The following is a 22461-nucleotide window of genomic DNA, read 5'->3' on the forward strand; positions in this document are numbered from 1 at the left end:
ACCCTACTTGTGGGATTTTATTGAGTCTGCTGTTGTTGTTGTTTCCAATTGCTTTGTTCTTTTTGAGATGGTTTTGCTTGGGAGCGGTGTTTGACATGAGAATTTGGTACATATTTGCTTTAAGGTTTGATACTTGAATGCTATAATAGGATTGAATATGCATCAAAAGTTTTGGTTCAATGACGAAATCTTTTGGGTTCAGTTCATCCAAAAACTTGGTCAGTATTAGTTGAATCAAATCTTTTGTAAATGTGAGTATTTACAACTATATATAGTCGCCTTTTTATTAGATAAACCTTAGCGATGACTTAGCAGTACGCGTTGAAGCCCGCTTTTTGCTGGACTAAAGCGTATAAAGCTATATATATGTCTAGCATTGTATGCACAAGATTGGCAAGATGGGGTGGAATGAAAATCTTGGAATTCTTCCCCTCTACTTAAGTTTTCAGGGGCCGAGTTACCCAGTGTTTGTGTTGGTGGAAAGTAGCAGAGATTAGTAAATATTGAACTTTGATCCTTCTAATCTGCTCCAAGTGTATGCCAGACTGCCAGCGTGAGGTTAGCCTGTTGCTATTCTGTTAAAAGGAAAATGGTCAAATTTGAAATGGAGCAACTTTATTCTCTGGTAGACATTTGATCTAATATTTCGTTAGAGAAGACTTGGATCTTTATTCTCAAAAAATTTGAACACATGGAATCCATCCGTTTCACACAAAAGATCTGTTATAATAAGGGAAAATACAAGATGTTGCGAATAATCCGAACGGCAATAGCATGAATTGACCAAAAGTGTAACGGATAGCAAAATTGAGCAAGTTCGAATAGTACAAGGAAAAATTGAACCTCTCCCGTTCTATTAATGGACATTGCCAAAGCTGTTCTACTACAAAAGCCGGGGCTGTGATAGCAATGTCCTGCTCTTGAGACAATTGGATAAGTCTGCTGGATGCAAAGTAACACATTACTATAAGTTCTTTTCTTACAATATGTTCAAACTTCGCATAAATACTTATTGATTAGAACCGTTCAAATATATATATCTAAGATCAACTAATTGTACATCTGCCACTGGCAAGGGCCGTTCACATACCTACTCAGCTTGCACTTGACAGAAATTAGGAAAACAAAACATCGCTTCAAGTGCGTTGGAGAGATGACAGAACTCCCAATGAAAGGAACTGCTTTATTCAAACGATAACAGAAAAAGCAAGAAAAACCAGATGAATATAGCAGCTTTACTCTTCCTCCGGAGCTCAATCACATCTGTGCTCTGAGTAGCATTTTAAATTGTATTTGGGCGATCAAGTTTTAAGGCATGGAAGCAAAGTACGTTTTCTTAACAAACTGTCTCAATATTTCCTCCACTGAGATAATTAAAGACCTGCTTAACATTCCCTCTTGATGGGCGAGCATTCACAGCAAATTGGCAGATAAATACCAATCTTCGTCGCAACTCCAACTTAGTGACTCGTCTCTCACTGAAAAATCTTCCTTCATCAAAGTGCCCTGCGGAAAGTGCAAATATTAGACTATTTTGAGACAACCAGAAGATACAGAACAATTTATAAATTTTGCAGGAGAGAGCACTAAAATTTGGTATATCAAAGTTAGATACTTAAAGGTAACAGTAGTTGAATTTTGTGTTAGTTAAGACAGTCAAAATTAGGACATAAAGTTGTAATAAGATACCCGCGCATACCTCTGTCATCAAATAATGACATCAAAATTGCTAAACAAACACAAATGCTAATATCCTCCCCTGAAAACACAAAGAAATAACTTTGTCAGAGATATTTTGTCTTTTGCCACTACAGTCAAAAACAATTAAAGCAACAGCTGAATAAATTGGCATATTAAGAAAAACTGCCAGATAACATGCAAAACAAAACAAGTCTCCCATTAAAGTATAACCAACCAAGTTGATTATTGTAACATCTTTGGTCAATGGATTTGGCAACTAATTCATGAAGTGGTGAAAATGGAGAGAGAAGTCCTCCCCCTATTTTCTGTCTCGTGCCTTATCACCTTCAAAGACAGCTCATGCTAGACTTGCCACAGTCTCGTCTTCAAAACCCTCCCCTACCCCCTACAATCCCGCACGCGAAATTTGATGTGTGAGCAAAATATATTCAGTTTTCACCTTCAGTGAGTACAAGTCAAATGGCATGTGGAAAACAAACCTGGCGACATAGTAAAGCCATACTTACCACTACTGCAGCAAACTAGGAGTTTCTGCCCTTTTTTCAAGTTGTTCTTTGCAAAATTCACTGCTGAAGGAAGATTCCTTAATAAAGAAGATCGGTCAAACTTCGAGCTCTGTATTGTCCACAACGGGCCAATCAACACAAACAAACCCCAAAAGGGGGAAAAAAGAGTTAATGCCAACAATCAGGTAATCGGACAATAGTTAAAAATTACTAACAATTTAAGCAACTAACTTAAGGAAATCATACGAACCACAATAGACAGGTTTAGATAAGCTTCAGACTCCTTGGAACAAAGAGAATTGGACTCCCGATCACAACTCAACACACAATCAACACCAGATGCATCCTTAGCTGTATGGTAAATCTTCAATCAGAGTGACCATTGCAAGAGGTTCGTGACAAAATTAAACCAATGGCACTGATAAATGACTAGCAAATCGAGAATACTAAAGAGAAAGGCAGGACATGGCTTTTTAATCATTTTACATGAATTTGCAATGGACATGTACAATACTGATGCGATCTGCTTACAGAAACATAATTTTAGGCCTTTCACGGAAAAACAAAAAGGAGATTTATGATCTGCAGTCTGCATTATCTTACTCATATCCAGAAAATGTGACAATTCTGCAGTATACTAGAAAATTAATTTACACTCTCTAAGGAACTAACCAATGGTAAAAGCCTGCATACTACTTTTGCCAATTCTTTACTTGGAAATGTCTCTGCCAAATAGAAACGGATGCTTAAAAGCAGATCTACAGGGTCAAAATGGGGGGAAAAAGAAAGTTGTCATGATGATTAGACCTCAGAAATTCAAGCATAGTACTGGGAAATGGATTAGCACTCCCCACTTAAAGAAGTAAATAACTAACAAAGCATTCAGATCTCACAGCATAGCCCATGTTTTGACTACCAAGTGGTTAACCAACCTCCACTTATAATTTAAAATTTTACAAAGTAAAATTGGTTGAAATTTTACCTGCGCCAACAAATTTAAAAGATGCATAGCCGCCAAAAGAATTCCAGTCCATAACATGACAGACCACAAGTTCAAACCACATGTAAAATACAGTAAAAAGATAGGCTAGTCACAGAGACAATCAACGGGAAGCTATACACATCAATAACCATGCAGAACTAATATAAATTCATTACTTCACAAGAATAGGGGTGCATAAGAAGCATACCAAGCTGTGTTGTGCCAACTGCTAGATTACTTTCCCCCAGCCAAAATATGGAATTATTATCAGAAGACTTCTCATCTCTGTTCATGAATTGAGGCTCCAGGTCTAATGGTTCTTCCGCTGGCAAACGGCCACTACTCATAGAAGATTTTGAAGGCTTAATAGATATTTGAGGAGCATTTTCTCCCCTCTGTGCACGGTATACCCTGTCCTTTTCAATAATATCAGCTACCTTCTTGTTACACATATCAGGACCAGAGCTTATGAGATCATATGCATGTTTCCAAAAAAGATTTGGTGACAAGCCCCTCGCCCAACTTTCCTCATCATCTCCAGCTCCAGCTATGTACCTCCAACTAAATTCAGAGGTTGTTCTTTGCTGAAAGTTGCTACTTGGGGAGGACGTAGAAACAAGTAATATTGGAGTGAAGTCCCAAGAATCACAATCAGGTACTTCATTTAACCAGATCACAGTTTTTTGTGAAATCCATAGTGGGCGTAGCGGTTTTTTCAGGGACAAAGCAATGGAAGCAATATCAGCTCCACTGACCTCCAGATCCTTGGTCCATCCGTCTAAACGCTCCTCAATAAGTGCTCTTTCAGTATTTGAGACCCACAAAGGGAGATGCAAGGAACAATCCCAGCTATAAGAGTCACTAATACTATCTCCATGCTTGGTGGAATCATTTGTCTCCTGCTCAAAAGAATTCATAAAAAATATGAATAAGTACATCAAAACATATTGGCGTTTTTGTGTGTATGGCGGGAGCATAGTTACGCCTTATATTAAATGGCAAGTCTACATTGCACATCACACATAAAAGTTTGGGCCCAATGCAGTTATTGACAAGAAAGCCAACAGTAATATCTTTTGGAAAACGAACAAGCAAAAAGTCTCACAGATCACAAGCCTAGGATTTCTTTTCAATATTTCCTCATATCTTTTTATCCTTTCAGAAAGTACATGACCTCTAATCCTAATTCTATTCTCTGAGAGAACAATAATAGTGCTGACAAAACAAGAAAACAGATATTTTATTCTCCTCTTCCTCCAACTTACAGTTAATCTTTTCAGAGGAAAAAAAACATAAGATCTTTTTGCGACTTGAACAAGGACATTCACAAAACTAAAAACTTTCTTTTGACATAAAAAGATAATAAACTATCTCTATTCCTAAGAAATAATTATGCACCAAAATAATTAGTTGTTCTTACTTTCTTTTCTGCAGTACCAGCCAAACCAAATCTCATTCTGTAATTCCAAATGGCACGATTCAATACACAGGTCCAAATCGGTATTGTCTTTGACATACTATCTGGAAACCTCTTCCCTTTCCTTGTTGAATCAACAATCATACACCCTCCCTTCTGTCCTAACCAGCAAGAGCAATTAGTTTCCAACTATATCATGTAAATATAGAATAAAGATTGCAACCATCCAGCTAGCAAATGCAATGCTACTGTAGTTGTTATATACAAATAAATATATTTTTTAACAATTACAAGCAAACTACTGAACATCGTCAGATATATACTGATTTTGATGACCTATTGAAATTCTGTGATGGCGTTAGTGTTTTTTTTAGCCTGAATACGAGCACTCTACTATTTTCAAGGAAGCAACTGGACTATAAAACCTTCTATGTACTGGTGCTTGCCACTATTGTACAAATAGTGGAAGTCTAGGGGTGTTAAACGGGCCGGGTCAACCCGGTTCCGGACCGGACCGGCCCGGTTAAAACCGGAACCGGCCCGGACCGGTTAAAGGGGGCTGGGTTGGGCTGGGTTAGGGGGGGACATGCGGGTTGGTCCGTTTACCATTAAAATACCAGTTACCCGGACCGGTCCAACCCGTTAGGTGAACAGTACCCGTAAACCGGTTAGCCGGGCCGGGCCGGTTTAACGGTAAAAAAAATTATTATTTTTTTTTTAATTTGGGCCAGATCTGACCGTTGGCAACGGTCCATTTCAGAAAATGGCCATTGCCCAACGGGTGAATTGCACAAATAGCCCAATTTTGGGTTGTTGTTTTTTAAAATTAACCCCCCTTTCAAAATCTATAAATACCCCCCCTCTTCCTCATTTTTTCACTCAATTCTCAATCTCAATTCTCATATTCTCTCATTCTTCAATCTTCATTCTTCACCTATTAAAGTGCAATCAACTATTTGGCTATTTTTTTTGAAATTTAATTTATCGTAGTACTTATTTTTTGAAGTTTGAACAATTGAACTTCAAAATTGGAAGAATTGACGTTTCTTCGTGGTAACATTTGAGTTGCGGAATCATCAAGTGCTCAATTTATTGCCGAATTCGGTGCACTCCCTCCAGCTCTTTCTCTTATTTACTATTTTACTTGCATATTTATTTGTTTTGTCGCTAGTAGTTAAATTTTTACAATATGTTTAATACTGCAAAAAGAGTTTGTAACAAGGTTACTAATCGGGGAAATAAAAAAAGAGGTAGTACTTCAGATTCAGCATCTGGTAGTAATTTAAATACCTCTCCAAATATTCCTGAAACATTACCTGATAATAATATAGACTATGAACAATTGCAGGAAGATTTTGGTATAGATGATAATGAATTAGAAATGGAAGATGAGATACCACTTACACCTAGTAGTGTTGGAGCTGCTAGCAGGGGTGGCGGTCGTGTTGCTAGTAGTAGACCACCTGTGGCCCCGACTAGTAATCGTAGAAAAAGAAGTAAGGTTTGGAAATTCTTTGAGGAAATAGAAGGTACTGATAGAGTTAAATGTAAACTTTGTAATGATACGTTTAAACATAAGACTGGGGGTCAATTAGGGGGACTGGGACACTTAGTAGACATATGAGAATTGAGCATCCTATAGAATGGGGATCTGATGGAGATGGAAATCAATCAACTCTAAACCCTACTACTGGTGGTCTTGTGAAATATGATAAAATGAAGGATCGTGAGGAGTTAGCAAAAATGATTGCTTTGGGTTGTCTACCTTTTTCTTTTGCTTCTTCATCATATCTTATAATGAATATTCAAAGGATTTACAATCCTTTATTTAAAGGTATCCCTAGAAGTACTTGTAGAGCTGATATCTTTAGACTTCATGGACAATATCAAACATACATATGTTACTTGTTTAGCCACCTTCCTTGTAGAGTTTCTCTAACTTCTGATATTGGCCATGCTGTTAATGGAAATGATTATTTGACAATTATATGTCATTGGATAGATGATAGTACTTGTATGCAAAAACGTATTATCGCTTTTAGATATGATGAAGATCAGAGTCATACTGCTACGTTTATAAGTAGTACTATTTGTGAAGTTGTTGAATTTTATAATCTCAAGCAAAAAGTATTGTGTATGTCTTTTGATAATGCTTCTAACAATAATGCCGCAATTTCAATATTAAAACTGCATTTGCAACCACCTCTTGATGAAATTTTTCATGTTAGGTGTGCATGTCATGTTTATAATTTAATTGTTAAAAGTGGCCTTGATTTATTTTCAACTGAGATTACTCATGTTAGAAGAGCAGTTGGTGTTATTCAAGGAAATAATAGACAATCTAGAATAAAGGAATTTAAGAATAAGTGTGTCCAGTATAACCTTAAACCCAGATTCATGCCAGACGAAATTGTTACTAGATGGAATTATACATATATATTTTTAAAATGTTGCTACAAATATAGATTTCCAATAACTGAAGTTGCTAATGCGCATTGTACTGATCCAAACCTTATGTTAACAACTACTACTTGGGAGGTCATTAATGATGTTGTTAAATTTTTACATAAATTTTATACAGCTACTGTTGAGTTTTCTGGAGCATATTACCCTACTGTTACTATGGCTTTAGTACATATAGCTGAAATTTCTTTTCTACTCTTTGAATTTAAGAAGAAAGAAAAATATAGGGATGTTGTTGAAAAAATGCAAGCAAAATTCAAAAAATATTTCTTTCCAATTCCTCCGATTTACTTAATTGGTTCCGTTTTAAATCCTTCTATTAAGATGTCTGATTGTCACCAATTAATGAATGTTTTATATAGTTATATGGAGATTGGACCAACTGAAACCCCAGATTTATATACTTGTATGAACAAGCTAAATGAATATTTACAACAATTATACAATTATTTTGCAAATGTAATTGATGATGATGCTCTTAATGTAGGCAATGTTAATCCCACTATGCATTGTATCACTTTTGCTACTGTGGATGATGAAGAAGGCCTTGATAGTTTTAATATTCTTTCTACATTTTCTAACACTCAAACCAGTAGCAGGAACATTGATGAACTTCAATTCTACTTGCAGAAGCAAAAAGAGCCTCGCACAAAGGAATTTTCACCGTTGGGATGGTGGCATGAGAATGGAAAGCAATTTCCTGTTCTTTTCGCTATGGCTCGGGACGTGCTGAATGTGCCAATTTCAACTGTTGCATCAGAGAGTGCATTTAGCCAAGCAAGACAACAACTTGGAGACATCCGTCACTCATTGGGAAGCAATGCTTTGGAAGTTTTAGTATGTTTCAGAGATTGGATTAGATCGGAACGAAGAAATCAAGGACGTGAAGATGTTGATAGCCCAGAAGCTGAGGAACTTGGAGATATATTAACACATGGTAACCCATCCGAATTTAACACTCCAGAAGAAGGTCACTCAGTTCATATTGATTATGAAGAACTTACTAAGGCAATGCAAAACCTTTGAATTTATTCTTTTTTGGTTAATTTACTTGTTAAATGTAAACCTTTCAATTTGTAAGTTTGAATTTTGAAATAAATGTAGCACTTGAAATTTATAAGTGCAATTTTTTTCCATCTTACTTGTATTCTTTATATTAATATAACTTACAATAGTTATACAAAATACAAAAAAAAAAAAATTAAAAAATACACTAAAACCCGGCCCGACCCGGCCCCCTCAACCCGTAACCCGTACGGTTCAATTTTTACCCGGATGAACCCGAACCCGTTAAACCCGTTAAGAATCAACCCGGAACCGGCCCGGACTGTAACCCGTACGGGTCCAAAAAAAAAAGCGACCCGGCCCACCCGTTTAACACCTATGAGTGGAACTAGTTATTAATTTGACAATAAGCTGGCTGAAATGTACAAAACTAACATCGACTTTTGATTTCTTAGTGTCAGACAAGAGGATATTGGAAGAGGATATATAGAATTTATGCAAGAAATGTATCTTCTAAAAATGTTTGGAGCAATTTTCAGTCGTTCCAGGTTCATATTTACACAATATACTTAATGTGACATACCATACTTAATGTGCTTTTAGTCAAGCTTAGATTACTGTAGCAGGTTTTTTTCATTTTATATGGTACTCTTTTCTCTTGGTTTGTTCCGAAATAATTTAACACAATACATATACATATACACATATATATATATATATATATATATATATATATATATATATATATATGAGAACTCTTTAATCTTTATCATTCTCATATTACCCTAAATGACATGCTCTTAACATGACATTTTAAGACAACAAAATACTACGCATACTTTTGCCATATATATATACAAACACACACGCAGGTGTGAAACGTCTTACACAGAAAATACTTAGAGACCAGCATATAAATTGGAACATTTTGAGTGACAATTTACAAAGTGGCAGAAATTCTTCAATTAATTAGAAGAGTCCCTAATTTTATACATGCATATATACATACATACAATACATACATATATACACACACATGTGAAACGTCTTACACAGAAAATACTCAGTAACCAGCATATAAATTGGAACATTTTGAGTACCAATTTACAAAGGGGCAGAAATGCTTCAATTAATTAGAAGAGTCTTTAATTTCACACACACACGTCAGAAATGCTTCAATTGACTAGATGAGTCTTTAATTTCTTTCTCTCTCTCACACACACACACTCTACCCAGAGGCGGATCTACGGTCTAAAAAGTGGTTCACGTGAACCCATGGTTCTCGGGTTAAAGTATAGATATGATGTACATAATTTGGCAAAAATAGATATATATATTTGATGGAACCTATGGTCAAAAGAGATGAAGTGGTGCACTTGTTTTGGTCTCTTATTTCCAATAGCCTTAAGGTCAGGGGATTGAATCCCCTATAAACATGTTTTCTTTTAAAGTAATGGTGAACCCATTCTCCAGAAATCCTATTTTTTCTTTTAAAGTAATGGTGAAACCATTCTCCGGAAATCCTAGATCCGTCTCTGACTCTACCTACCTTAATTCCCAAGAGAATCAAACAAACGAATCACTGTTAATTATACATAAAATATTAAATAGAAGACATAAGGAAGGTTACCAGCAAGAAGGGCAACATGTAGGTTAAGGCGAGAGGTATTAAAAGACCAATTATTGGTATGTCCATCGGTTGACTTGAAATAACACGCGGAGTGGAATTTTTGAGAGTACCAAAGGCCACAACGGAGATTTGCAAGTAGGGGAAGCTCCGGCCATAGCTGAGAAATCTCGCCGACGAATATGGAATCCTCGTAAATTGATCGTAAGGCGTTGTAGAGAGTGTTTTCGCTTCGTTTTATTGTTCTTGAAGCTTTGTATATGTTCAAATTTGCTGGATTCTCCATTGAAACTGGCGTTCGAGCTCTGCAAATTTGCAACCTAAACGACTATTAATGTCTTTTAGACTGCGATTTGTGTCCTTAGTAATGACACCTGGTAGCCATGTGATGTTATTTAGTAATTAGTCAATTTATTATGTTATTTTTCAAAATAAAATTAATATTGACTAATCGCTAAATAGTAGTCCTAAGAATGGCTATTTGTATACTTCCTCCGGAAGGAAGTGCAAGTTGGGCTTCTATTGGATTTGTTTCGCATTTGGGCCACTTCCAAAAAGGAGAAATTAACTTGAGAAGAATTAAGGAATTGAACAAAGACGACGGAGTTTGGGGCTGAGCAACTTGATTTTATGTTAATATATTTCAATGTATTTTCAACGTATTACGCTGTATTTTTCATGTATTTCATTGTATTCATTGTCTTTTTCTTCATTGTAATTTAATGTATCTCTGTAGTACATGTATTTCATTGTATTCACTATCTTTTTTTCATTGTATTTCAATATATCCCGTTGTATTCTATGTATTTCATTGTATTCACTGTCTCGCTATATGCCATGAATGTATTCATATGTTTTTTTTAATTAATATAATTTATGTATTCAGATGTATTATATAATTTTTTTGAAGATTGCTATGTTTTTGGGGTATTTTTCGGTTGAGAATCTTTTTTATAACTGGAAATACAAAATTTGTTTGTTAAAATTGAGTTTGTTGAGTTATATTAGAAGTCTATTATGTTAATTGATTCACTTTTCATTTAAAAACAGAGCCATCCTCTATTTCATGTTGTGAATACAGTCGAATACAATAATCTGTCCAGCTGTAATCCTATGTTTCACGCCATGAATACAGTCGAATACACTCGAATACAACAACTGATTAGTTGGACTTCCCTGATTCACACCTATTTTTGTTACTGTATTCATGAATACAGTAGCTTAAATATATCAAATACATCTTATAACAACAGAAAAGGCATCTACAATCCGTAATATAGCAAATGGTATCTATAGATAGCTAATTATCATTAAAAGATAGTGCTTTATGAAAATTTCTCAAGAATTAACCTCCGAAAAAATTTCACATTAGAACAACTGGGCTCCCTATTTTTTAATTTTATAGCCCATATTTCAATTTACAACCAACTAGCCCAAAAATAATAGGCTAAGATTCAACATCCAACTCTAATAGGTTCTCAAAATTATTATTTAATTTTTAAAAAAAAATCCCTAAGCTTTTAAATTAATTTTCAAATCAGTAACTGTGACTCAAATATTAGTTCAACAAACCAAATTCATTTGGGTGGTAAAAATTAGATTTTTAACAAGCTTAAATATGTGGGTTTAAATTTCGAATTTGATTTTGTGAGAAATTTAGAGTGGGTGTTATTTAGACTTGTTAGAAATAATATAAGGAGGTTGTATATAAATTTTGAAGTTATTTAATGGAAATTTGAACTGGTTTTGAACAAGAATTGCAACTGAAAATCGTGGAAGAACTTCGTCTACAGATGCTTGTGTAAAGGTGTATAATAATGTATAAGATGTGTTCCGACACTTATATACACTATTATACATAATTATACAAAAAAAACGACTTCGTATTCCTTGCGTCTTTTATGAAATTTAGCTCAAATCTACTCCAAATCACTTCAAATTTAAATTTTGAACTCCTTTTGATATTTTCAATCAATTGGAACAACACCCAATCCAAACAACTAAAAAATACAAAAAATACAAAAAAAAAACCCATTTTCGAAAGCAAAGCTTTGAATGGTCTTCAATGGTGGACTTCTACTCTTCAATTTTCTTACATTGCAAGTAGGTGACACAAGAGGAGAAGCAAAAAATACATGACCCCTTGAAGAATATGTAAGAAGAACAGAGGAGACTAAAAGCAATGACTATGAGAACACATATTTAACTCCATAGCTTTTAGAAGCGATGGTTGTAAGAACACATATTTTGAATTTGCTAGTGCTTTAAAAATATGTACAATGTGGGCTAAGTCGGGTAAAACTTAAAAACATGAGCCTTTTTTTGTTATGGTGTGAAGTCACGTGTATTTTCTTGTAATTCTTTCTTAACCTTCGCTTAAACTAAAAATAGCTAGTGTAGGTATATTATATGCATAATATGTATATTATATTGTGTATAATCAATGCATATAGCTAGAAAAAGTAAACAATAAATATGGCTAGCTATTATGTAAAGATATCTTAACTTAAATAGTCGTTCGTCCAAAAAAATAACCGATAAATATATAATATTTGTATTATTAGTATATACTATATGTATATTGGCTAGCAGCTATAAATATTTTTGGCTGAGCAGCCAAAATATGTAACTTTCCCAAAACTTTGGGTGTTCAAACTTTTTGTTGGGCCCTTGAGTCCAAATTCATACAAATTTTTGCCGGTTGTCCTTTCTCGGGATAGCTGTTTAGTAAATGACCCTCATTTTATTTATCTTGCAACTTATGAACCTTTTATAGACCACATCAAATATTATTTTTTGAATAACTTAAAATTTTTATGAGAAACATTAGACCATGATTTAAAATTTCGTAAATTATTGCTAACAATCTAATGTTTTACGTTAGTTGAGTGTGTCAATAAATTTCTGCATTAGAAGTTGATTAAAAAAAAAGTTACATAGATGATGTAGAAATAGTCGCAATGGTGTGAGCTCTTTCACGAAAAATTTTGCGATTTCTTACCAAGTGAACAATATTAAGCCTTGTTGAAAATATCTTTAGGCTGACTAGTCCGACAATGTCAGAAGATGTTTCAATCAACTTGAGAAACAATGTCATCTTCATTCAGACATGTCTTACAACAACTTTCTTTTTTTCCTTAAAATCTTAGTATTATTTCCTTGTTTTTGCTGCATTTAGTGCTCCAGAGGAGACAGAAGAAGCAGGATTAAGGGCCTTCCTTATTTTGAATACATTCCAAGCAGTTCCTGCACAGTGCCCTGCTGTTGCTAATGCATCTTCTGTTGCTTCCCCTGCATTCTCTCCAAACCTATTCCACATTCAAAGCTAAAAATTAGACATCATAAATCATCACTGTGAATTCACGCGAGAACACAGGAGCAGAACCAGAGACTAAGTTAACTTTGTATTTGTCTTAAAAAATTCATTTAATATGTAAAATATTATTAGTTTAGAATCCAATAACTCAAAAAGACTAGAATACTGAACCCCTTAACTTCAAATCTTGGTTTCGCTTCTGCGAGAACAAAATAAAAATAGCGTGATCATTTGTGGTTACATTAATGGTGATCTTAAGGGAATGCTAGCAAAACTATTAAAAAGGTGAGAATATAATACATATAAACTTGCGACCTAAAGTAATTTTTGAACCACATTGTGCCCTTAATCCCTTATATTAGAAGCTTTACTTGTGTCCAAGGGATTCAAAAAGAATGTCAAAGGGGATTCAACAATGTCTGTATGTGTATATACGTATAAAACGGCAGTCCGGTTCACTAAACTCCCGCTATATGCGGGTCGGAGAAGGGCCATATCACAAGGGTTTTGTTGTGCGCAGCCTTACACTACATTTCAGCAAGAGATTATTCCACGACTCGAACCCGTGACCTTCTTGTCATATGGCAACAGAATTGTTGTATATGCAAGAAAGATTGTTGTTACCCTATTTACAGAATTTTTCCCGATGAAGGGGATTCAAAGGAACCCTTTAGACCACGTAGTTCCATCCCTACTTTAATCTTAATAGCTTACTCTGTCTGTTCCACATTATGTAACACTCATATCTTATTAGTTTTTAAAATAATTATATTTTATATTTAAAAATAATTTAACTTAATCTTGTCATCTTACTCTTAATGACATACTTTTAAAGCCGTAAAAATTATCATAACATATTCAAGACCACAGTGTGACATATAGGTCACGGGTTTGAGTCGTGGACGCAGCAACTAATGTTTGCATTAGGATAGGTTGTCTACACCACGCCCCTTAGGGTGCGGCTCTTCACGGACCCTGCGTGAACACGAGATGCTTTGTGCACCGGACTGTCCTCATGTTCAAAACTGCAAGTTCCAAACATCTTTTTTTTTCTTAAATTTCATGCCGAGTCAAAAGACGATCATATGAACAAAGGGAGTACCTATTAGTTACCATCCTAGTCACAGCACCAGAAGTTGCAGATAATGTTTGTTTTTCAGCAGCTTCAGCAGCATCTAAAATCTTGTCTACAGTTTCAACAAGAAAATGATTCTAAACATATTTGAAAAAAGAAAGATAAAACAACAAAAATAAAATTGCTGGCCACTTACTGATAGCATCAAGTGAAGCTAAGAGAACTTCTCCAGGAACCATGGCTAAGAATTTCTTGCCGGCTTGAGACCTAACCATTGGCCCCATAACTGAACCAGTTGCAATTCCAACCCCATTTAGCATAGATTTGCTCATCTTTCCTGTCATTTTTGACAGCTTCCTCACACTACAATATATTGAATGATAGGTTTTAGTTCAAGCTTTTTTGGACATTTTAGAAACAAGAAGAAAAAAAACATACATTTTTCTATCTTTTGGGGAATGTTCCATATTTACTATTTTACTATCCAAAATATCTTCTTCTTTTTTTATTTGCACCGAATGTCTGAGTCTCTTCGAGCCCCGAATAATTTCGGAGGTGCACAGGCCCTCGACAAGGAGTTTCTCGCAAGTGCACCAAGGTTAATTCAGGATTTACCCACCCTCAGAAATTGTTTGCACCCAGTGGGTTTCGAACTTGAGACCTTGAAAGGGAGCAAACCCCAAAGCTCAAGTCAATTGCCACCATGTCAACCCGTGAGGGTTTTACTATCCAAAATATCTTAGGCGGCGTTTGGACATAAAAATTATAAAATTCCGGAAAAAAATGATTTTTTTTTTAAAATTAAAAATGGTATTTGAAAATGAGAGGTGTGTTTGGACATGAATATAATTTGGAGCTATTTTTGAATATTTGTGAGTGATGTGAAGAGAAAAATCACTTTTTGAGTTTTTTAAATTCCAAAAAAAATCGAAATTCAACTTCAAGTGAAATTTAAAATTTTTATGGCCAAATACTGATCCGGAAAAAAGTGAAATTTTTCCAAAAAAAGTAAAAAAAAATTATGGCCAAACGGACCCTTAGTTGGCTTTATATGATACTTTTAAGCTATTCACAACCTTGCCAAATTACAAGTTGTTTCGTATTTATCCTTGACTTTAATTAATAGAGCTCTAAGTGTGAATTCAGTAAATTCCACGTGACAAAGTGATGCAGAAAAATGTCTAATTTATTCATCTACTTTTGTATATGGTTTAAAAATTACTCTATGTTATACTTCAGGTTGAAGTTTCAATAGAGCCAATGGCAAATGCAAGGCGATTTGATAACGGTAAGAATATGGATGACCCTAAGTACGACGAATACAACCACAACAACAATCAAGTGAAATTTTACTAGTAGGGTCTGGGGAAGGTAATGTGTACGCAGACCTTACCCTCACTCTGAAGGGGTAGAGAGGTTATTTCCGAAAGACCCTCGGTTCAAGAGAACAAAAAAAAATAAAAATTAAATTAGACAATATTAGTATCACCACATAAATCACAAAAAAAAAAAAAAACAGGAACAACATGAAATCCAGAAGAAAGATACAAAGCAAAACCGATAGCTAGTAAATAGATCTTGTACTGAAAAATAATAAGACACACCACCACTAGCTATATCAGACAAAAACCCTATCAGATAGCTAGTTAATAGGTCATGTACGACGAACAGTGACGAAACCACATATTGATAAGGGTGGTCAACTGACTACCATTTGTCGAAAAATTACACTGTTTACATAAGTAAAATATTACGTTTTCAAAGTATATAACACATATTGAACACCCTTTGTTAAAAAAAAATTCATTTCTTTTAAATTTGAACATCTTTAAAGAAATTTCTAGCTTCGCCATTTTAACACGAAAGATAATGTTAAAGATATTTCGTATGGTATACGAATATTTTTCTTTAGTGGTAGACATGCTGTGTGTTTTTCTTTAGCTTTTTGACTAATGAGAAAGGAATAAATAGCTGTTTCATACCGTTTTAGGCTTTCGTTGACTGCATTGTTCTTTGTAGCATTGCCTTTCCTTTTTGTAGCAGTAGAACCAGAGTTCTCTACAGCTGGAATTAAGATGTTTTCCCCTCCCTTTTGCACCTGCATTTCCCTTTCTAATTATTTTTCCCTCCGGTCCGTAATAAGTGATTAATTTGCTTTGGGCATATAAATACTAAATTCTAGATAAAAGTAGTTAATATGACTAAATTACCGTCACTTAAATGTTGTAGCATAGTTAATGTGAGGAGTAAAAACTTTCTAGGGATAAGTACATGAGGGTAATTTTGGATAAATAAATTGAATTGTTTTTTGGTTATATAAATGGACACTTATTTTGGACATAAATAAAAAAGCAAATTGATCACTTATTGTGGACCAGAGAGAGTAAGTTTTTGCTCAAAATCAGCTTAAGATGTTAATCTACTAATCCTATACGCTCAGAATTCACCTTATACATAAAATCCCTAATTTTCTAATCAAATTGAACAATTTCCAAGTAAACATCAACATAACGGAAACGGATCTTGGGTCTAACTCAATCTTAACGTTAGGATTAAGATAGCCACATCAGTTTTCCAGCCAAAAATTGGCATTTTTCCTTCACTTTTATATTTTTGTTAATTTTTTGTTACCAAAAAGAAAAAATATGTAACTTTTATAAAAGCTTAACTTGAATGACCATTAATGAAATTTACCCTAAGAAAATAACAGTCCATTCCCTCAATTTAAGGTGGAAAATTCTACTACTTTCAGCATGCTTAGGTTTGGACATCTGGAACGCGAATAATATAATTAGAAAAAAGTAGGAACGATTAGTCCAACTCTAATAAGAAAAAAAGGTATCGAGATAATTTAAAAGTTAACTCATAAGATTAGAACTGTCCAACATCACTATAGACATGCAACATCTCATTTCCTTGACCAGTGGTATAGCCACGTAGAGTAACTGAATATTGGTCAAAAATTACTTTTTATAAACAAATTTAATTTTAAACATCTTTTCCAAAAATTCTGGCTCCGCCACTGTCTCGACCGTGGAGACATGTTTTAACAGACAAAAGAGAAGAAAGGAAATTCAAAAATTCCATTAGCCACAGTTTCACATCATAATAAGGTAACAATATGACAAACCTGATTAGTATAAGCATTGCTACATTTGAATATTCCTTTAACAATTTGACCTGTACCTCCAGCAATTGCCTTAGCCAAAACATTGTTATAATCTTCAATTCTAGGAGCAAAGTCTTTCCATTCAATATCATTTCTCTTATTTGATGATATTGAACTAGTAAACAATGAATTTTCCTTAAGAAATGTATCCAAAAATCCAAGATTTCCACTACCATTTTCTGAAAATGTCACGCCATAACTCAAAGGATGACCCTCTTTAACAGGCAAAGTAAACAAATAATGCAAAGCATCAAGTTTCACTACAGGTTCATCTTTAGTTAATGGCCATTGAAGTTCATCACCAACTTTTACAATAGTAGCCACACAAACATCTTCTTCTGATATAGAAAATATTGTGAAGAAACCATTTGAAAGTTCTAAAGTTTCTCCTTCATCCATTAAATGAACTTTGCATCCTGGAATACTTAAAAGAACTTCATGTCTGATATTTTTGGTTTCTGGGGTTTCTTTATGTGATGGGGTTTTGGCTATGGGGAAACTTTTGGATCTTTTTGGCTTAAAGCAGCTCATTTTTGGGATTGTTGTTTCTTTCTTTGCTGCAGAAAGAACTTTGAGCAATATAAGGAAGAGTGAGTACAGTAGAAAGAATTAACCTAAATAGTCGTTCAAGCCGTAGTGTAATTGGTAAAGTTATTACCATGACAATTGGAGGTTACAGGTTCAAGCCGTGGAAATAACCTATTGCAGAATGCAGAGTAAAGTTGCGTACAATAGACTCTTGCGATCTGGCCCTTCCTCGGACCATGCGCATAGCGGGAGCTTAGTGCACCAGACTGCCCTTTATTTTAGCCTAAATAGTCATTCACCCAACCACTTAAATTAAAAACGACGCATGTGTCATATATATATATATATATATATATATATATAATATGTGTAAAACCGTGTATAATTAATGTATAATATCGGAAAAAGTAAATAGTGTATCCTTGAATAAAGATTGCTAAAAAGTATCCCTAAACTATACCAAACATTTTGCTTTTTACCTCCTGTGGGGGCATTCATACCTTAGCTATTAGCAAATTGTCTTATTTGTCCTTTTTCTAATAGAGCTTCAACCTTAAGTATAACGGATGATACTTTTATTATAGTAAGAAATAAAGGGGTAAATTTAAAAGATTTATTAAAGTATTTGACACATGGAACCCATCAATTTATCATGGAGCTCTGTTGTAAAATTAAGAATAAATACAAGACAATTTGCTAATGACTAAGGGGTCATTTGGTTGGAAAATATGTTATTCCATAATTAATTATTCCGAGATTGTTATCCTATCCTCCCATATGATAAAAATAATACTATAATCTCGGACAATTAATTTCGGAATCAGTTATACTGTAATTTTATCTCAACCAAATATGAGATAAACTCATATAAAATTTAATTCCAAAATTACTTATCCTGTATCAACCGGACCAAACGTGCCCTAAGAGTGTGAATGATCCCTTTGCATAATAGATGGATAAACTTTTCATTAAAGGAAAGGATAATGGGAAAAAAGGGAATATAAATATGTAAAGGAGATGGTTAATATATAAAGTTTTGTACTTTAGTTGATTCTATTGTTATTGGTATTTATTCTATTCTTCAAATAGAAGTTGCTGTTAAAGGATCTTTACTTTCGGTGGCCAAAAATTAAATTCTTATTAACAGGCTGTAATGCAGTGCAAATGAGCACTGTAGATTTTCATTTCAGGAGTTACCTAGCAATTGTAACTAAGAATAATGGAACAAGCTTTTTTCATATATATATATATATATTGTTAGGATCAGGAATCCGTGTAGTGCGGAATTTAGCCAAACAATATTATAATGACAATAACAAAGACAATGCAAGTTGATAATAACGATAAATTAAAGCATATAAAAGAGGCACAAAATTTAATGTGGTTCGGTCAAGGTGACCTACGTCCACCAGCGGAGAGGAGCAATTTCACTGTAACAACCGGCATACAAAAGAGAGTACAAAATTAGAGATGAAACTCTAATTATCCCAAAATATATCCCAAGATAACCTCGCTACAATCACTCACAAAGAAGAGGTTCACTCAAAGTGTTTCTCAACACTAACTCTATGGAATATAATAAAACTCTCTATTACAAGAATACTCAAAATGAGTTTCTAATCAAAATATGAGATGATTCAAATGAAGTAAGATGGCCTATATTTATAGGGCAAAGTTCTTGGTCCCCAAGTAAAGAAAAAAGAATAAAAGAAAATACTTTTATTCTTTGGCTCCAAGATTGAATACTTTGGCTCCAAGATTAGCCATGAACAAATTTAGGTCATATCTTACAAATCTCCACCTTGATCTAAATTGGATGAAATAGTTATTTTACTCCACCTCCAAAAAGGCCATGATGGGCTTATGTAAAAAATTTAATGCCATAAAAATCAGACACATCGTCTAATACCAAAACTGTAGTAGTGCCTATAACAGTATATCCCAATAAAGAATACGATGAACTAGATCTGTGTGCTTTCATGATCACAAGAGCACCTTGAAAAAATTTCAGAACTCCACCTTCACTAGTGAATTTGCACCCAAGAGATTCTAAAGTGCCCAAAGAGATGAGATTTTTCTTTAATTCAGGAACATATCTAACATCGGTGAGAGTTCTCACCACACCATTGTGCATTTTGATATGAGTCGTACCTTTGCCAATTATGTTACAAGTAGCATTGTTACCCAATTGGACAATTCCACCTTCAACCGAATCATATGTAGAAAACAAGTCCCTATGGAGACACATGTGATACGAACAACCGGAATCTAAAATCCAGTCATTGTCAGATTTAAAACTAGTTTCAGTTGCTAAAAATATAGTTCCTTCAATCTCATCAGTTGCTAAACTAGCTTCGGCGGTGTCAGTATCTTTGTGCTCATTTTTCTTTCCTTATGCTTTTCTTTATTTTTTAACTTATAGCATTTGGAGATAATGTGACATTTCTTATGACAATAGCGACACTCTAATATTGTATTTGGATGTTGAGTCGGATTTACCCCTAACGAACAAGCCAACTTCCGCTTGAGTTCCACTAGTTTCCCCAGTAATATGACTATCTATATGTTCTTTTGATTTTAAGATAGATTTAATATTCTTATAAGAGATATTATCTTTTGCATAAAGCATAGTATCTCTTATATACTTAAAAGATGGGGGTAGAGAACCAAACAGTAATACGGCTTGATCATCATCTTTAATTTCAGTATTTAATTACTCAAATCCATAAGAATGGAATCGAAGATGTCAAGATGAGAGAGAATAGAGGTACCTTCACCCATACAAATTGTATAAAGCTTCTGCTTCAGGTAAAGTCTATTTTCCATCGTTCTCTTCATATACAAGGTTTTCAATTTTTTTCACATGCCTTGGTTGAGGTTTCTACAGAAACTTCGCGTAAAACCTCATTTGAGAGATTTAAGATAATACCTGATTTTGCCTTTTTGTCTATGACGGCAAACTCCTCTCTATCATTTTATCTGGCTTTTTCTCCTTTCCTTGTAACGCCAAGTCTAAGTCATCCTGAATTAGGATAACTTTCATCTTTAATTGTCATATCCCGAAGTTTGCACTTCGATCAAATTTCTCAACATAAGTCTTTGTTAAAGTCATATTGGCTACTGAAACTAACCTGGTTAACTAGATTCGGCTCTGATACCAATTTGTTAGGATCGGAAATCTGGGTAGTGCGGAATTTAGCCAAAACAACGTTATAATAACAATGACAAAGACAATGCAAGTTGATAATAACGACAAATTAAAGCATATAAAAGAGGCATAAAATTTAACGTGGTTCGATCAAGGTGACCTACGTCCACAAGCGGAGAGGAGCCATTTCACTAATAACAACTGGCACACAAAAGAGAGTGCAAAATTAGAGATAAAACTCTAATTATCTCAAAATATATCCCAAGATAACCTCGCTACAATCACTCATAAAGAAGAGGTTCAATCAAAGTGTTTCCCAACACTATTTATGGAATATAATAAAACTCTCTATTATAAGAATACTCAAAATGAGTTTCTAATCAAAATAATGAAGTAAGATAGCCCATATTTATAGGGCAAAGTTCTTGGTCCCCAAGTGAATAAAAAAGAATAAAAAAAATATTTTTATTCTTTGACTCCAAGCTAGAATTCTTTGGCTCCAAGATTGAAACTTTGGCTCCAAGATTAGCCATGAACAAATTTAAGCCTTGTCTTTTTTATATGTATCATCAAATTCGGTGTTCAGTATCGACTAGTTTGACTAATCTGAATTCGTGACGTTTAGGACCGATTAAAGAGTGAAACTGCTCCTGTCACACCTCCTTTTTCCGCCCCGCGAGGGTACAAGGAATTTTTTCCAATTAAAGGACAATCGAAACAGGATTTATTTATTTATTTCAGAGTCGCAACTTGGGAGATTTAGGGTGTCCCAAGTCACCAATTTAATCCCGAATCGAGGAAAAGAATGACTCTGTATTACAGTCCGCGAACCAGAAATCAGGATAAGGAATTCTGTTAACCCGGGAGAAGGTGTTAGGCATTCCCGAGTTCCGTGGTTCTAGCACGGTCGCTCAACTGTCATATTTGGCTTAAATATCTGATTTTATACAATTATGAGCTCATGTGCAAATTTTTAACTCTTTACCGCTTTTATTATTATATTTTTAAAAGAATGTGAACATCGTTTAAAAACATGTCTTTGGATTGCGTCACATAAAATGCACCCGCGATCCGGAACGTATTTTTATTCAATGTTTTGGGATTTGGATTTGGGTCGCATAAATGCGCACCCGTGTTTAAGAATGTATTATTATTAAAATCGTGCCTAAAGCGATTAGCGTATTATTATTTCTGGGTAAGACCGTGGAATTCACTAAACAGTCCATCCCGAATTCTAAATATTCAATTAAACATTTATTGAGGGCCCCGCAATTGGTGCATTTTATTGGGCGAGGCTCATCTCATTTTATTTTTAAAGGACAGTCCTAAAATGCCTACATTTTTCTCTTATTAAATTTGTCTCTACAAAATAAAAGAGAAAATATCTTAATTTATTTACATGCTTGAGTTGTTATAGATGGGTTTCGAATATGATTCATAAAATCTGAAAATGATGTAAACAGGACAGTCCGTTGCCACTGCGGGCCCAGGCCCAACGTGTATGACATAAAACTAGACCTGGGT

General features: G+C 34.4%; 2 protein-coding genes across 4 annotated transcripts; both read right to left on the reverse strand.

Annotated features, from left to right (window-relative positions):
- Positions 1-825: 825 nt before the first annotated feature.
- Positions 826-10086, reverse strand: LOC104249590 (uncharacterized protein C3F10.06c). Of its 2 annotated transcripts, none has more exons than XM_070150132.1 (7): positions 9705-10086; positions 4610-4767; positions 3398-4088; positions 2458-2558; positions 2208-2316; positions 1700-1759; positions 826-1506 (listed from the first exon to the last, which is right to left on the reverse strand). In XM_070150132.1, the coding sequence occupies exons 1-7, from the start codon at positions 9985-9987 to the stop codon at positions 1337-1339; spliced, it is 1572 nt and encodes a 523-aa protein (XP_070006233.1). In that variant the 5' UTR covers positions 9988-10086; the 3' UTR covers positions 826-1336. The 2 variants fall into 2 exon arrangements, with proteins under 2 accessions (XP_070006233.1, XP_070006234.1); XM_070150133.1 differs by having other exon boundaries at positions 4610-4762; positions 9705-10011.
- Positions 10087-12674: 2588 nt separating this feature from the next.
- Positions 12675-17857, reverse strand: LOC104223781 (senescence/dehydration-associated protein At4g35985, chloroplastic-like). Of its 2 annotated transcripts, XM_009775281.2 has the most exons (5): positions 17223-17857; positions 16075-16190; positions 14289-14455; positions 14120-14204; positions 12675-13009 (listed from the first exon to the last, which is right to left on the reverse strand). In XM_009775281.2, exons 1-5 carry the CDS (start codon positions 17790-17792, stop codon positions 12853-12855), a joined length of 1095 nt encoding a protein of 364 aa, XP_009773583.1. In that variant the 5' UTR covers positions 17793-17857; the 3' UTR covers positions 12675-12852. The 2 variants fall into 2 exon arrangements, with proteins under 2 accessions (XP_009773583.1, XP_009773582.1); XM_009775280.2 differs by lacking the exon at positions 14120-14204 and having other exon boundaries at positions 17223-17856.
- Positions 17858-22461: the final 4604 nt, after the last annotated feature.

This window comes from Nicotiana sylvestris, chromosome 6, assembly GCF_000393655.2.
Source record: "Nicotiana sylvestris chromosome 6, ASM39365v2, whole genome shotgun sequence".
Taxonomy (NCBI): Eukaryota; Viridiplantae; Streptophyta; class Magnoliopsida; order Solanales; family Solanaceae; genus Nicotiana; species Nicotiana sylvestris.